General features: G+C 43.9%; 1 protein-coding gene across 9 annotated transcripts in view; it reads right to left on the bottom strand.

The window, feature by feature from the left end:
* Window positions 1–16658, bottom strand: part of DOCK3 (dedicator of cytokinesis 3) — a 209663-nt gene that overhangs the window by 171792 nt on the left and 21213 nt on the right. For 8 of the 9 annotated variants that reach the window (XM_021409194.1, XM_021409197.1, XM_021409195.1 and 5 more), the window contains exons 3-5: window positions 7651–7691; window positions 5496–5551; window positions 2839–2935 (exon numbers count right to left, since the gene is read on the bottom strand). In XM_021409194.1, coding sequence (XP_021264869.1) covers window positions 2839–2935; window positions 5496–5551; window positions 7651–7691 — 194 coding nt within the window. Of the gene's footprint in view, window positions 1–2838; window positions 2936–5495; window positions 5552–7650; window positions 7692–16658 lie in introns of those variants that run through there. The other variant, XM_021409202.1, reaches the window with a different exon arrangement.

Raw genomic sequence — 16658 nt, 5'->3', positions numbered from 1 at the left:
TATTGCTTTCTTAGCACTTAACGAGAGATGTTCTAAGTAGTTGGATTCTGATACTACAAAGCACAGAGAACACCACCATGCATCATCTTATTTCAAATTCTTTTTAAGTACAACCTTTCCTTAAGAACTCATTGCACATAAATGCCTTTTTCTCTGCAGTCTCAGCTTCTAGTTCTAGTAACACAATAACTTAGCTTTCACACTGACAGCAAAAATTGTAAGAGTATCGCGACACTGCGCGGTACTCAGGCTCATCTTCCCAATACATGTTTCATAGTCTACAAACCACAAGTACTGCACAGCTCCTAACCCAAAGCTATTCGAGCTTCCCCAGAGTTTCTTCCTGGTAAGAGCACGGACTCTGTGGTCAGAGAGAACTGAGAAGGCTTCCAGTACTTTACATGACTTGATTTTCTACAACAGCTTCTCAAACCTGAGCTTTGCTTTACCCTCCTCTTTCTTAGCTTTCTGCTCTTCCCTCCAGCTTCTTTCAGCTGAGCTCTTTTGCCTTGGAACAGCAGAGCCCCTTTTCAGGCAGTTTTAGCTGCTCCAGGCTTCCTAGACATTGCAATTCCTGAGCCTGTTGCTAAACTGAGAGGCATCCAGAAACCTTCCAGCGCACCCCAACTGTAGTACCAAGATCTTGGAATCTTTAATTGAAAGAAACTTGTCCATAATCCAAGCAAGAAGTCTGCCAAAACACAAGATGAACAGCTCGGCCTATTCAGAGCTATGAAGAGATGCTCTACATTTTGTTTGGTGGTTGTCTATTATGTAGCAGTACTGCACTGCAGAGGTGCCTTCTGTTGCCATTTATAGGTACTGACCTACTGAAAACATCTGCGCTAACAACCAGCATTTTAACTTTCACTACAGTTTAGAACTTCTCTACTAAGCTGACAAGGCACAGCAGCATGATGAATAACATTCATTAGATTTCTTAAATGATTCATATTGCAACGCGGGATTAATAAAGATTTCTGCTGGTGCTGACCTAACACTAAGCAAGTGTTTCTCTTTAGTCTCTTAACACATTTTATGATGTGACCTCACTGTTTAATTTATAGTCGAACACCATCCCAGCACTGCCACATCCATTTGGGGACCTCTACAACTCCTCAGGCTACAGATGGATAGTTTGGGAATGGGACACTCTTCTGTTACCCCCCTAACACAGCAGAGATCATTCTTTCTTGGCAGGAAAGCTGTACTACCACACCGGTAACGCTGAGCATAAGAAAACATTTTTTACTGTGAAGGTGGTCAAACACGAACAGCTTTGCCCAGAGAAGCATTAGAGTCTCTGTCATAAAGACGATCACAATTTGTCTGGACGCTGTTCTGGGCAATCTGCTCTGCCCGACCCTACGCGAGCAGCCAGCGGGATGATCTGAAGAGGCCCCTTCCAACCTAAATGATTTTGTGATCACTTCTATATTATTTTTTGTATGATTTCATAGGGAAAAAGCAAAATATTTTTCCCCCCGTGCTGAAGCTTTACCAACTTTTCTTTTGAAGCAGATGCCTGCTTCCCAAATTACATGAAAGCAGTAATTTTTTTCCCGTTATTTAAGAATACAATAATGTGGAGTGCAATTTTATAAGTGTAATGAGCTAGAATAGAAAGCAGTCCCAGAAACAGAGACATTAAATGAAAGTTTATAGCTAGAGCTTTCTTACTCCCTCTCCTCAAAATGTAGCTATAACAATCAAGAAGAAATAGATTAGTGGAACAGAAGTTTAACTCATTTCTAAGTAAAGTAATTCTCCTTTCCCAGCTTCAATACTATTGCCAGTACTACTGTTGCCTTCTTCATAAGTCACTGAGGAGAGAGAAAAATCTACCTTACAGAAAAAGCATACAGCAGCAGAGAGGTAAGTATTTGGAATGGAACAAACAAGGAGTACTAGATGTAACAGCAGTACTCAGAAGACCGCATATCACATGTGCCATCACAGAAGTGGTGGAAGCAACAGAAGGAAAGCTAATTTTGTAATAGGCTTGATTGCTTTTTGAAGGGAGTAAGGAACGAGGCTCACTGTGCTAGAGACACACTGGACTCATCTTTTCTGTCCACATTTCCCAAATATCTAACTACTAACATTTCAGGTTTAAATAAGGTTCTACACGGAGGCATTTCACTAAACTAAAGAAAGGAAATTCCTGCTTGAACTACCTACAGTTCTTGGTCCTAATTCAACAGTTACAGCTTATAATTACTAAGAAAAAATAACTGTAAATAAATAAAAAGGAAAAGAATATTTTCAAATATGCAGGTTTCTTATTTGCTGTTCCACGGGATTTGGCCATTAAAAACAATATAATAGGAATATAATGAAATCAGAGCTAGGTGACATTGCCTGTCAGCAATTGAAAATTATATACAATAGATGAGTAAACTTGAGTGTTTATTTTTAATATTGGAAGGAACAATACTATGGAAAGGCTTCTGTTTGAGTTCTTCCTCTATTAAACCCCAGACACTAAAACAAATACAGACTGTGCTGAGTAATTCTTCATGAGGACTCGCAGAAATCTTCCACTCCATTTTGGTGTTACTAAACACATTTCTTATCTAGCTAAGAACACAATTTAAACAATGAAGGTTTCAGATTTGAAGGCAAAATTTCAAAACTGCTCAAGTTTCCAGAGTAGCCCACGGATACCTCACGTTGCCAGTGCTTCTACAGTTAGCCACTCCCACCACTACACAAAAACTGAATCTAATGATTTTTGTTTTATGGGTTTTTTTGCTTAATGGACCAGAAAGCATGCAACATGCCTCTCGTTCAAGGTATCTGAGAAATGCTGTGCAACGAGAAGAGTACTGTTCTTACCACATACAGCTGTTTCCAGAGCACAGCCCATTCCTGTAGTGTTGCTGTGACCTCAGTCACAACAGAATCTTCAAGTGGAACAACTGTTTCATATTGCCTAGACAAGAAGAGGAGAAAAAATTAGGAGAGGCACTCTGGAAAAGGTATAAAGAAATAAGTACCAGTACAGTAATTTGCAGAACACTAACACCGAAATTTTTGAGTTCTCAACTTAAAGAAAAATGTTTCAAGAGTAACATATTGTCTGTTATAACGCTGAAGCAACTCTAGCGTCCTATCAACTGCTCCTCCTTTACATTCCCAAGAATTTGCTTATGTGAAGCATTTTCTAGTTACGTATTCAATATTTAGATCATTCTAATTGAGGCCACTGGAAACGCTTCTTATGGTTATAGCTTGTTGAATTACTGTCTGTAAATGGGGTCCTTCCATTTGTTCTCTGTCTAATCCAGTCCGACTCTTTTATCCCTCTAATGAGCGTGCAGGCCAGTAACATCAAACACCCAGAAGATCTACCTTCATTACTGGATTTCAGGGAAACCTGAATAGGCTATCCTCTAGCCAAAATAACAGAACTCGTCCCTTACATTACACTAAGATCTAAGACTGTGATAATTAACATACATATTATAATATAATATGCTATCTGAGCCAAGAGTACCTGCCTTGCCCTTTATGTTTAACGATATTACAGAGAAATGGTGGTAAGGAGGATGAAGTGGCCCAAGTTGCCCCAGGGTAGGTTTAAATTGGATATTAAGAATAATTTCTTCAGGGAGGGCGGTCGAGCACTGGAATGGGCTGCCCAGGGCAGTAGTGCAATCCTCATCCCTGGAGGTGTTTAAGGGATGCGTGAACGTGGCGCTAAGGGATAAGGTTTGCTGGTGAGCCTTGGTAGTTCAGGTTGGTGGTTAGGCTCAGTGGTCTAAAAGGTCTTTTCCGAGCTAAATGAATCCATGATTCTAAGATTTTAAGTCACTGTATGTTTCTGGGTATCCTTGGAGTAGAGAACTAAGTTCTAATTCTTCAACTCCAAGCTAGCAAAAACAAATTCAAGTCAATGACATAAGTAAATCTTGTGTTATTTCAAAATATATATGCATTAGAAACATCGCTATCTTAAAAACCTGGTGCTGCCACACTAGGTATGCATTCAACCCATTAAAGCTGGGACTGGAAAGCCCTAGGACAGTAAGACAGACTTTTCTATGATTATGTCAATGACCTTACCCTTCCCGCTAAAAAACTGACAAACACCTGCCACGTGAGATTGTGCCCTACTCTACTACTGCACTACTTCAAATGTAGACAAAGTGAAAGACTAGGAAATCTCTATTCACGTTTTAACACATCTCCACAGAATATGCTCGTGATCTGAAGTATGGCACCGACAATATAATATACTATGCTTTATTATTTTACAAGTGTTCATACTGGTACTTGGAATACATTCTTAAATTCAGGGGCAGAATTGTGTTTATTTATTTTTACCAATGTATGACAAATGGCTATGATCTCTGACTCAGAATTGTATTACATTCTGACTAAGCTTCATTGTACTAATTGGCATACCAATCTCAGATACTTATTTTTTTTAAAATCACATTAATGATGGATTCTACTGAGAATCCAAATATCCTGAACCGGTTGTCCTCCACAAATTTTGAGTTAACTTCGAGCACTAGTAATGATAAGTTGCAGGAAACTATTCTTTCCCACAAGGAGAATACACATCAGGAGCAGTCACTCTGCACAAAATTATTACACTCCAAAGTCACAAAGCATGAGTACTACTGCTGCCCTTAAAAAGTTTACTCAGTCCATTTGAGAATAATCATACAACACAAGCCTATCAGAAGTCACACCTTTTTCTGCAGGCACTTCACTAAATGCCATCTTTTAGTTTTATCTTCCACGTTTAACCTTCCACCTTGGGCGACTGTCTGAAATACCGCGCTTCTAATCCTCCCCACAACAGCCCTAATGCAGAAGATGTAGATAAGAGCAGCCCTGAGCACCCAGGTGCCTCAGTCAAGCTCGCAGGACGCTCTGCAGTAAGAACTCCGACATCGCGTCGCTATCAGCGTTGCTATTCACGTTAACCAAATTAACCTCATGCCTAATAAGCCCTTCTGCGGCAGGGAAGGCAGAAGATAACTCAGCAGAGCATACTTCAGCCATGCTTTGGGGCGAGGCGCGGGGGTTGGATGTTTTTGAAAAGTTTCGAAGTAACACAGTTACCTTGTCAGCTATATATGGATGAAAATCTGTTGAGAAACCAGATCTGCTGCCTACGTGCCAGTGCCTCCCTAACAAACAGAATAGAATATAGAACTCTGCCAGTGAGGAGCAACGAGAAATTAAAAATATAAATAGAATTCTTTAAAATGGGTGCATATCAGGTGATACCTCTCAAGTCCTGGTTTTATGAGCAAAAGCGAACAGGAGTAAATAACCGAACTGCTTCCTGCTATGTTAAAAACAGCAAGAAAACCAAGGAATTTCTAACAGAGCCCTGCAGAATAACATTCCCATTTCAGAAAGGTATAAACACAAACTACAATGAACAAAAAGCACTATACATTTTAATAACTGCTTCTTAGATTCCTTTCTAAAAGTGAAACTGTAGTTTCTTAAAACGAAGGAAAACCACTCACCCTCTGTTACTGACAATTGCCTTTTTCAAGTGAATATAGTTTGCAGGAAAAATCCCCTGCAAGAGAAAAGTCTGTGAGTTAGAAGAACAACACTTGCAGTTTTTAGTGTTAACATACATATACAATTATATATATATATAAAATTGCCAATAAACCATATTAACACCCTCCCTGTCATCACTGTGTCAGAGACACTGCCGCAGACCCAAGTCAGCATTCAATCTGGACAAGTCGTTCTCATCCCCCACAGCTCCCCAGGTGTTCAGAAGCACTCTTCTATGTGAAGTGTCCTCGGGTACAAAAACAATGGGTAAGCCAACTATAACCAATTGAGAAGTTTCATTCCAAGCCCACACGCTGTTGCCTTGGAATGGACAAGATCAAAATACTGGATCTACATTTAGCAAGTTTTCTTCGTGCCGCAAAGAGGGTGTGAGCCCAATACTGTGCTAACAGGTGATGAGCAAGCAGGCATAAGGTGTGACAAGTAGAAAGAGCTCTGAGCAATGAGCAGCTTGCAGTTAGCAGAAAGCAAAGAGGAACAGCAGCCACGACCAGGGACACCGACTGCAGAGATGTAAGCTAGCCAGCACGAGTGCTGTGCAGCTCCCATCATGACATCAGCACAATCCCAGGCCTCCCCTTCAGCATGCTACAATACCTTAAGTGACAAGGGCCTAGGCTTAAAAAAATAAAAAAATCCACCATCCACTTTGTGTCTAGCCCCTATCTCAGACTTTCACCGAGGAAACAAGTATTCTATTGCCTGCATACCCGGGGCTGTCCTCTTTCTAGCAAAGAGCTGCCTGAACCCACCCAGCGTAGCTCCTGGTGTTTGCCTTTTGCTGCTCCCAGGACAGATGGGTTCTAACCCTGCCTGTGCTATCAAGTTTATCAAGTTCTCATGAGATGAGACACAGAGAAAAAAGGTAATTTAAGCCAAAATCTTCATCGCACTCCATCATCTCTGTAAAAAAAAAAAAAAAAAAAGCCCCAAATGCTGAGAGCAGCCTCAGCTGGTTTGCAAGAATGCGCACCCCGGTGGGGACACAAGATCAGCACCGTTAACCTGCAGGTGAAGAACAGCAGCCAGCCACCCACAATCATTTCTGCAATCAAATGTGAGCTTTAAATGTTTAGAACTTTATAACGGTACTATAATCTAGGAAGAATTTTTTTCAAGATGGTGAGGGTTTTGAAAGGAATATTAAGAAAATCTTATTCAAAATGTTAAGGAAAATTCCTCCCTTTTGATAGGTGAGATTGACATTGCAGACGGAAAAGCAATTAAACAAAGAGGAATGGCTTCATGAGGAAAAAAGGTAAACGTGTTCAGCCCTCCTGAAATCTGGAAAAGAAAGAAATGCTGCTTCAGTTTCTTGTCTGGTTCCCTTCCAATCCATGCTTGCTACTCCTGAGATCCTCTGCTGTTACCTAAGAAACCAAGGAAGGTTTGTAGGGCTCTCCCATCACAGCTGAGCATGTACTCGAGCAGAAGAGGAAGCAGTGCACACAAAACAAGCTCAGGCTGTTTCATGAAGAGAGGACTGCAAGCATGCAAGCAATTTCAGTAACAACAGGAAAAAAAGTAGTCTGAAACATGAAGAATCTGATGCCCTTTTCTCTTTAAAAACAAGCTGTATTTATACCAGAAGACAATGAATGAGAAAACGATTTACATCTCCAGATACATACATTTACATAAATAGGCATGCACTCATCGGAACAGTCAAAAAAGTTCAAGAAAAAAATGGGTATAACTGGAAAATAACCAAATGCTGTAGCGACAAAAATCTGAAACAAAGCGCCTGTTTTCATGACATATTCCCATAATTTTCTTTAAATGATAATGAAAATTATTAAATGTGTTCTCTAAGAACCTTCATTAAGCAGCATCCTTCAATGGTTTTCTAGGACGAGTCACGTGGAGAAGGTCAAACTGGATGAGACTGACAAGTATTAGAAAGATTTAATGGTGCATGCTGGGAAGACTTCTGATTTTGGGGGGTGACAAGTATTGTTCTCTAAATTTAGAAAATAAATCTCATCTCATCACACGAGGAGTGAAAGGTAAGCACAATCCCAGGTAGGGTAACAGTTAACAGTGTTGCAACAGCAAAGTAGAGACAATCTACCAGGAAATCAAAAGGCTTACCTTCACATTGGGCTTCTTAATGGAAACACCTCTGTACCACCCTAAAACCAGAGAAAACACATTACATTACATTCTGGCACTGCTTACTTCACAGAGAAGCAAGCTGGGCAGAAACAATGCCATCGCTGAGATCATCTCAAAGACCGCTGTCAAACCACAGGTCAGACTTGAAGATATTTTTTTGTTTGGCTCTGCAACAATGACAAGCAATTAACTTGGAACGTTCCTGTTTCTTCCATCAGGAGTAAAAGCAGCTTAGCACGCTCTGTCACTTCACTAACAATCATAAGCTACCATTTAGAAGATGTGCTCCACACAGAAACTGCAAACATTTTTCCCATGTGCTGGTACAGGAGTCTCATCCTAGTATTTACCTTAATGAAAAACCCAGGCTCCAAAAACCCGTTCTTTTAAAGACAAGAAAAGCCATCACCATACATTTCTAACATTGTTTAAACAAATATAAATCCTTTGGATGTGTCTGGTCTTATGTATGCCTCGAGAAAAGACTTCAGGATCTCATTTCACAAATCCAATTACTGTTCTTGCACCCGCCATCAGATAACAGCCCCAGACAGGACAATACATCAGGAGTAAGAGCCCAAGCTACAAGTCAAACAGATGAACCCAATTACTTCCATTTTACACAGGTGGAATTAATGTCACTGCAACACAGGGATTCACTGGGGAAAAAAAAATTAAAAAGCTCTAAAAACACCATCCACTTTAACCATGAAAGAGGAGCACGTTCAAGTCATCGTGGCAGACGAGCTGCTCTTGCACTCCCTGAGATGCAGAGCTACCAGGAATTGGCATTATGACCATGCTGCTCTCCTCACCCGAGGCTCTGGAGCCCTGCAGCCCCGTGCCTGGCCCACCCCAGGGGCACAGCAGTGCCCTCCCTGCCCCGCAGGAAGCTCTGGGCCACGTCCATTTTCTAGCAGTGCCTTGCTTGTAAGGGCTACCAGCCTACATGAACCGGTGAGAAAGACGGGACTGAAAACACAGAAACAGAAAAGCGTGGCTAAGAAGGGGCAGCAACGCTGTGAATAAGTTAATGTGAACCAGGTGTGGGCATGCACAATTTGGTGACTTTCTAGTAATTGCTACTGACTGGTAAAAATCTGAGGACAGATGACATTAGCATGTAAGACTTGAGTTAGAAAACTCACATGCTCTACAGAGAAAGGCTGTGTTTCATGGACACAGCGCTTCCCCATTTTCTTTTCCAGCAGCTCAGAATCAACTCAGCCTGCCTGACCCTGCAGACAGCCTAGGGAAAGGCAAGCAGGCCACTCCAACTGGTTTTGAATAAATGAATCCCCACACAGGGTGTGGGACTTGGATGGAGTCAACACTCTTCACAGCAGCCTGCACGGTGCAATGTTTTGGATGGGTGGCTAAAACCACGCTGAGAATAGAGCGATGCTTGGGCTGCCGCAGAACAGCACTTGCACAGCATTGGTACTTTCTCTCCTCCTCAGTCCATCACTCCCAAACTGTTGGTGCAGGAATTCCCCAGTTTCTTAATTGAACTGATTTTAAACACCTTGAGCTTTTGGTTTTCATTATGCACAAGGTTGAACTAGAGTGCTGCAGAACAGAATGAATCATATACCCAGGGCAGCGTGTTCTGGACAAGTCGCTGTATGTTAAAGCCCTGTTCCACCTTTGCTTTTCTACAGACTCCACTACACCAGACCACACAGTGCTGGAGATAAAGGAAGCACAGTACCTGAACTGAAGCTTACACATTGCATTTTGAAGGAGGAATATCAAAGTCAGGAAAAGAAAAATGGTGCTTTATAACTGATTTTCTCAATACTATCTAATGATATCTGATAGAAAAGTGAAAAGTAGGCTGCTCTGCACGCAGCAGAAACTCCCTCCAAGAGCTGCGGGAAGAACTACTACTATGACATTAAAACTGGAGAAAAATAAAAGGAAAAGCACACCATGATGCCATTCCCCCTGCACACGAAGACCACCACTTGCTTATAACTTTTATTGCAAATCACATTCCCTGCACTTACAATCACACTGCGGGCTCCCGTTAGGCAGTAATAAAAGCTGAAGAAAAATGTACTTGGTAGCGTATGCAGGAACGTGTTGCTGCCCTTCCCTTTGCCTGCAGGCCTTTTCCAGCCACAAGAAGCATTATGCTCTCTGCTCAGCTCATCCGAATCCTACAATTCAGCAAGACCTCTGAAGAAGCAGGACAGAAAAATGCATTGTGAACCTATTTTTTCTTTTTTTAATATCTTCCTCTTATGACAAGATGTACATATAGAAATTCACAGCGTAGGAATTTTAGAAACCTGGGTACTCAAAGATAAGGACTGAAAAACAGTTCTTGCAAAGATGTGTCCCATGCAGAAGTCACAGCAATAGCGCAGTCCTGATTAAAGGGACCCTGTCTCAAAGTTATCAGCTGAAACGTAAGAGTTATCAACGGTTTTCAACCCTTCCTTGACAGTGCCTTGAACAAAACACAATATTCTTTCTAAAAGTTCCCTCACAACCCTTTTCAGATCTCCAGTTACACAGCAAAAAGTCTGCTGCATGACATTCATCTGCTTTTCAGGAAAAAAAAAGAGCTCAAATACTGAGGTTGAGTAAAGCAGCATCAGCTGCAGAGCATAGGAAAAACCAACCCCACACGTAACTTCCTTCTTCAAACATCTTCCTCCCTTACAGCTCTAAGGAAACACGTCCTAGCCCCAGGGCTGCCAGGGGAGGCTCGGACTGGCACAGCTCAGGTTTGCAGGGGCACCTGGGAGAGATGGGGCCTGGCTCCCTGCACCAGGAAACAGAAATCACAACGGCCTGAATTGCCTCTGGGGCTAACTGGGGATGGGAGCACTGCCCGCTTGACATTGTAGACAACTCTGAATAGAAAAGCACTTAGAAAAAGCCTAACTTGAAATTCTATATACCAAAAGCTCACTGATTTTGCAATAAGTATCCAGAACAGAAAGACTAGCACTTCCACAAAGCAAAGCCCAGGACACAAGTCTTTTAACATTCACCAGCCTGAAGCAACCACACTGGCCTAAAACGATCAGAACACCTTGTAAACTAACAAACTAACTGGATACCCACAACATAACAACCCCGGACATCACACAAACAAGTGCCCTACGCAGCACCCCCACCCTGACGTGCTGATGGAAAGCTGTGGTGTACGTTGCTACAGAACTACACTGATTTACCTGCACTACTGGAGGATAAGCAGCATGCAACGTAAGCTACTGCTGGTGCTGCAGGTGAAGCCTACACTCAGGTCCAGCCACAGCCTCACATTCTCCAATTGGCAGCAGCCCGGCATCAGAGAAATGAGCCATGTGATCAGGTGCAGCAATGGATGACAAAGATAAAAACACTTTGGCATCATAAGCTCTGCTGGGTCCCACTACCATTAAAAAAAAAATGTCAGTCCACTATTGGATCACATGCCACAGCGGTCCCAGGATTTTACAATGCTGCCTGAGAAATGGACAGCTAACACACAGCCCATAGAGCCACTCGCACCACAGCAGCTGGACACAAGCACACACAGGGCCCGGCTGGTGCCAGCTGGATGTTTAATGGGACAACTGCCTACTCACAGCACGATCTCCATGTGTCGTGTGATAGCTGAAGAAACGAAACTTTCAATCTGCACAGGGACCGTATCGTTGTGTTACACACTGCATAAGCATGATCCATGTGGCAGAATGCAAAGCAATTTAATGGATAAACAAATCACAAATGACTGATGAAGTTTCTGTTAGTTAATTCCCAGCTAGGGTTGAAGTACATTACCATGTGAAGTCCCACTAAATGTTTGGTAAGCATATCTTGCGTTATTAAGCTTCTCTGCTAAATCTTGGTATTTTTTGGCCAAAAGCTGCATTTCATGATTCCAGATCGTAAGCATCCAATGGAAACAAAGTGCAGTTTAATTCGCAGGGATGACAAGCTGCTGGGATTTAGCTGCTTGTTTAAGTTCAGAAGCCGACTTTTATTCTACTAATTGCAAAGCTTCAAAAAGATTGATAAGCACTGGATAGTGCCTTTCATCTGATCTTATCTCTGTTGAGATGTGTCAAGAAAAAGATGTTTTGTGAAACCATTAAAAACATCAATTTTAGGATAAAATGCCGGAAGATTTAGCTAAAGTCTTCCAAAACAGAGATGCCATGATGTCGGGGAAAAACCAGCCTCCAACTTAAACAAGGAAAAGTGAGGAACTCACGCTGCAATGGCTACAATTAAAAGGTGCAAATGAGTACATGGAATTGAAGAGATGCCCCAGCTGTTAAACGGAAAATACCAGGAAAGGGACACAGCAAAGGAAAGTCAGGCCCAGATGAGACCCGTCTCCTCCCTTTACGTAAAGCTCAGTCAGAAGGGTGCCCTGCTCATCAGTGGTTCTGAGCACTCTTCAAAGGGAGACCTGGCTTTAAGCTTGCAGAAATCAGATGCAAAAGGCAGCAGCAACCACGCTAAAAACAAGCTGGTCTCCAAAGAGAGCTTGGGCTGAGGAGCTACATTTGCCACGGGCAAGTTTCTTTCACTATCTTCATAACTGCAAGAAAAGCAAAGTGTTGGAGCAATTGTTCTTTTCTGAGAAACTACTGGAAATTGTAGAGGGCAGGAAGGGATTTCCAAGAAATAAATCTGCAAAGCCAAGCAAGAGTTACACACACTTGCAGCTAGGCACCTACCCTGGGAAAGCTAAAATTGAAAACATGATTTCACATTCTGAAAAATATTTAGAAATTGAGATGCAAATCCAGAGGCTTCTTTAGTTAAAGTGTGCTGCTCCACTATTTAAAAGTACTTGAGGAATTTTTCCAAGTTTTTAATCCCAACATGTTTCTTCTTTAAAAGGCAGAATAATCACTTTAATAATCTACCTAGGCTACTGTGTTTAAGAAAAAAAATGTTTCACTGAGCACAACTTTGAGCTATGAGGCCATGATATCAGAGAGGCAACGTTGTGACTTTCTGCAGCTACCTGCCAACTAACAAAAACCTCAAGCATCACCTTACACCTTCCTCTTAAACCTCAAATTAAGAATTTACTGAAAAAAACCTTATTTCTTTACAGCTGTACAAGAATATGTCAGGGTAACTATTTTCTTGAATACCATGTAATAATTACATTTAACAATCAGATTTTGAAATTGCTTGATAGCTAACACTGAAAAAGGTGATGGCTGTACAACTGATAACTAGACATTTGAACTGCGTTTCGCTTTTACTCCATTAAGCAATTATAATTAAATTATGCATATTGTAGATCTTACAGATCTATTAGATTACGCATTTAATACATACACGCATCTTAGCTCCTTATTCTGAATTTCAGATGAGTCTTTCCAGCCCTGTGACCTGGAGGACAGCTATCTTTTGCATACACTGGCCAATCAATAATTGCTTCTACCAGTTAATCTGCACGTAAGCTGCTTGCAGGCTATCTGTGTGCACCTAGCACTATGCAGAGTGACCTAGGGGAGGGCTGGCAGCAATGAGCAGTGAGAGCTGCCTGCCCGAAGGCACCTGCTGCCCAGAGCAGCCTGCTGGGACAGAGCAGCTCCGACCGCCCACCCAGCCCGCAGCCAGCAGGGCCGCAGGTGACAGCAGCACAGCTGGAGCTCAGCATTTCACCCTGGCCTCAGTCACACAGAAGGCCATCCAGAAGCCATCTCTGCTCTCCCAAGTAGCCAGGCAATATTTTCTACAGTAGCTGCGTGGGTCCAAGAGAATTCTGCTCCTCAGGCACGCAGAAGGCAGAGGAAAATGGCTATCTATCTCACTGGAGGCTTGGAAGCACGGCAGAGACACCGCTCTCAAGCACAGACCTCTTCAAAACTACAAAACAAACCAACCAACCAGCACTGGCTCTCAGGTGTTTCAGACACTGGAAGTCTTCATCTGGCCATGCTGTCACTGCTGGATAACAGAGCAGTTAACTATATTACACGTACAGCTTAAGAACACTGCTACTAACACAGAAATTAAACTGTAGTTTCTAAAAAGCTGCGCAGGCAACTCCAACTGAAAAAAGGATTTGCTCATGTGTTATCAGTCAATATTCATTACTGTTAGTGTTACTCGCCTTTAAGCTCCATTGCATGCAAATACATGCACATACAGACACCTACATATGCATTTGTATGGGCATGCAAGCACGCACATCTGTTTGTTCCTTCACTCTGCAAACACATACAAGGTTCAGCTGTGGAGGTATACAAGAACTTGACATAGGAGAATTCTGCAGTGCTGCAATAGATGGCTACAAGCTCTTCAGAAAGGATAGGCAAGGAAGGAGGGGTGGTGGCATGGCTCTCTATGTTAGAGAGTGTTTTGATGTTATCGAGCTTGCAACTGGGGAAGATAATGTTGAATCTCTATGGGTAAGGATCAAAGGAAGGGCTGACAAGGCAGACATCCTGGTGGGGGTCTGTTATAGACTGCCTAACCAGGATGAAGAGACAGATGAGGCGTTCTATGAACAGCTGGCTGAAGTTGCGCGATCACCAGCCCTTGTCCTCATGGGGGACTTCAATTCCCTGCTATATGCTGGGAATACAACACGGCGCAGAAGAAGCAGTCTAGGAGGCTTCTAGAGTGTATGGAAGATAACTTCCTTCTGCAGCTGGTGAGAGAACCTGCCAGGGGAGGTGCCCTGCTACACCTGCTGTTTACAAACAGGGAAGGTCTGGTGGGAGATGTGGAAGTCGGGGGCTGCCTTGGACAGAGCGACCATGAAATGGTAGAGATCTCAATTCTTGGTGGAACCAAGAGAGGGGACAGCAAAACGGCAACCTTGGACTTCTGGAGGGTGGACTTTGAATTGTTCAGGAGACTGGTAGGGAGGGTCCCTTGGGATTCGGTCCTGGAGGGTAAAGGGGTCCAGGAAGGCTGGTTGCTCCTCAAGAAGGAAGTCCTGAAGGAGCAGGAACAGGCTGTCCCCTGAGCTGCAAGATGAGCCGGTGGGAAGGAGGCCGGCGTGGAGGAACAGGGAGCTTTTCCTGAGGCTCCAGCAGAAAAAGAGAATCTACCTCCTGTGGAAGAAGGGACTGGCAACTCGGAGAGAGTACAAAGAGGTTGTTAGGATGTGCAGGGAGAAAATTAGGAAGGCAAAGGCCCAGCTCGAACTCAGCTTGGCTGGGATTAAAGGGAACAAGAAACTCTTTTACAAATATATTAACAGTAAGAGGAGGACCAAGGAGAATCTCCATCCTTTACTGGATGCAGCTGGGAATGTGGCCACTGAGGACAACAAAAAGGCTGAGGTTCTCAATGCCTTCTTTACATCTGTCTTTAAAAGTCAAGCCAGTTATCCTCAGGGTATTCTACCCTCTGACCTGGAAGTCTCAGATGTGAAGCAGAATAAGCCCCCCAAAATTCAGGAGGAAACACTCAGAGACCTACTATTCCACCTGGACTGCCACAAGTCCATGGGGTCGGATGAGATCCATCCCAGAGCGCTGAGGGAGCTGGCAGAGGTGATAGTCAAGCCGCTTTCCATCATCTATCGGCGTTCCTGGTCAACTGGAGAGGTCCCAGAAGACTGGAGACTTGCCAGCGTGAATCCCATCTACAAGAAGGGTCGTAAGGAGGATCCGGGAAACTACAGGCCTGTCAGCCTGACCTCGGTGCCAGGGAAGGTGATGGAGCAGATTGTCCTGAGGGAGATCACACAGCATTTGCTGGACAGCTGGGGGATCAGGCCCAGCCAGCATGGGTTCCTGAAGGGCAGGTCCTGCTTGACCAACCTCATCTCCATCCGTGATCGAGTGACCCGCCTGGTGGATGAGGGAAAGGCTGTTGATGTGATCTACCTAGACTTCAGCAAAGCCTTTGACACTGTCTCCCACAGTATTCTCCTGGAGAAACTGGCAGCCCGTGGCTTGGACAGGTACACTCTTTGCTGGGTAAGGAGCTGGCTGGAGGGCCGGGCCCAGAGAGTGGTGGTGAATGGAGTTAAATCCAGCTGGCGACCAGTCATGAGTGGTGTTCCCCAGGGGTCAGTGCTGGGGCCTGTCCTCTTCAATATCTTTACTGATGACCTGGATGAGGGCACTGAGAGCACCCTCAGTAAGTTTGCAGATGACACCAAGCCGGCAGGAAGTGTTGATCTGCCTGGGGGTAGAGAGGCCCTACAGAGAGATCTGGACAGGCTGGATCTCTGGGCTGAAGTCAGTGGGATGAGGTTCAACAAGACCAAGTGCCGGGTCCTGCACTTTGGCCACTACAACCCCAGGCAACGCTACAGGCTTGGGGCAGAGTGGCTGGAAGACTGTGTAGAGGAAACGGACCTGGGAGTGTTGGTCGATGCTTGGCTGAGCATGAGTCAGCAGTGTGCCCAGGTGGCCAAGAAGGCCAATGGCATCCTAGCTTGGATCAGAAATAGTGTTGCCAGTAGGAGTAGGAAAGTCATTCTCCCTCTGTACTCAGCACTGGTGAAGCCGCACCTCAAGTACTGTGTTCAGTTTTGGGCCCCTCACTGCAAGAAAGACATTGAGGCCCTGGAGCGTGTTCAGAGGAGGGTGACAAAGCTGGTGAGGGGTCTGGAGCACAGGCCTTATGAGGAGCGGCTGAGGGAGCTGGGATTGTTCAGCCTGGGGAAGAGGAGGCTCAGGGGAGATCTTATCGCTCTCCCTAACTACCTGAAGGGAGGTTGTGGTGAGCTGGGGGTCGGCCTCTTCTCTCTTGTAACTGGTGACAGGACAAGGGGGAATGGCCTCAAGCTGCGCCAGGGGAGATTCAGGGTGGACGTTAGGAAATACTGCTTTTCTGAAAGAGTGGTCAGGCACTGGAATGGGCTGCCCGGGGAGGTGGTGGAGTCACCGACCATGGAGGTGTTCAAGAAACGTTTAGACATTGTGTTGAGAGACATGGTTTAGCGGGGTTATTGGTGGTAGGTGGACGGTTGGACTGGATGATCTTGTAGGTCTTTTCCAACCTAGTTAACTCTATGATTCTATGATTCTATTCTATGATTCTCTGTTCTA

Source organism: Numida meleagris, chromosome 11 (genome assembly GCF_002078875.1).
Source record: "Numida meleagris isolate 19003 breed g44 Domestic line chromosome 11, NumMel1.0, whole genome shotgun sequence".
NCBI lineage: Eukaryota > Metazoa > Chordata > Aves > Galliformes > Numididae > Numida > Numida meleagris.
This window is presented reverse-complemented; position numbering and strand designations above follow the sequence as displayed.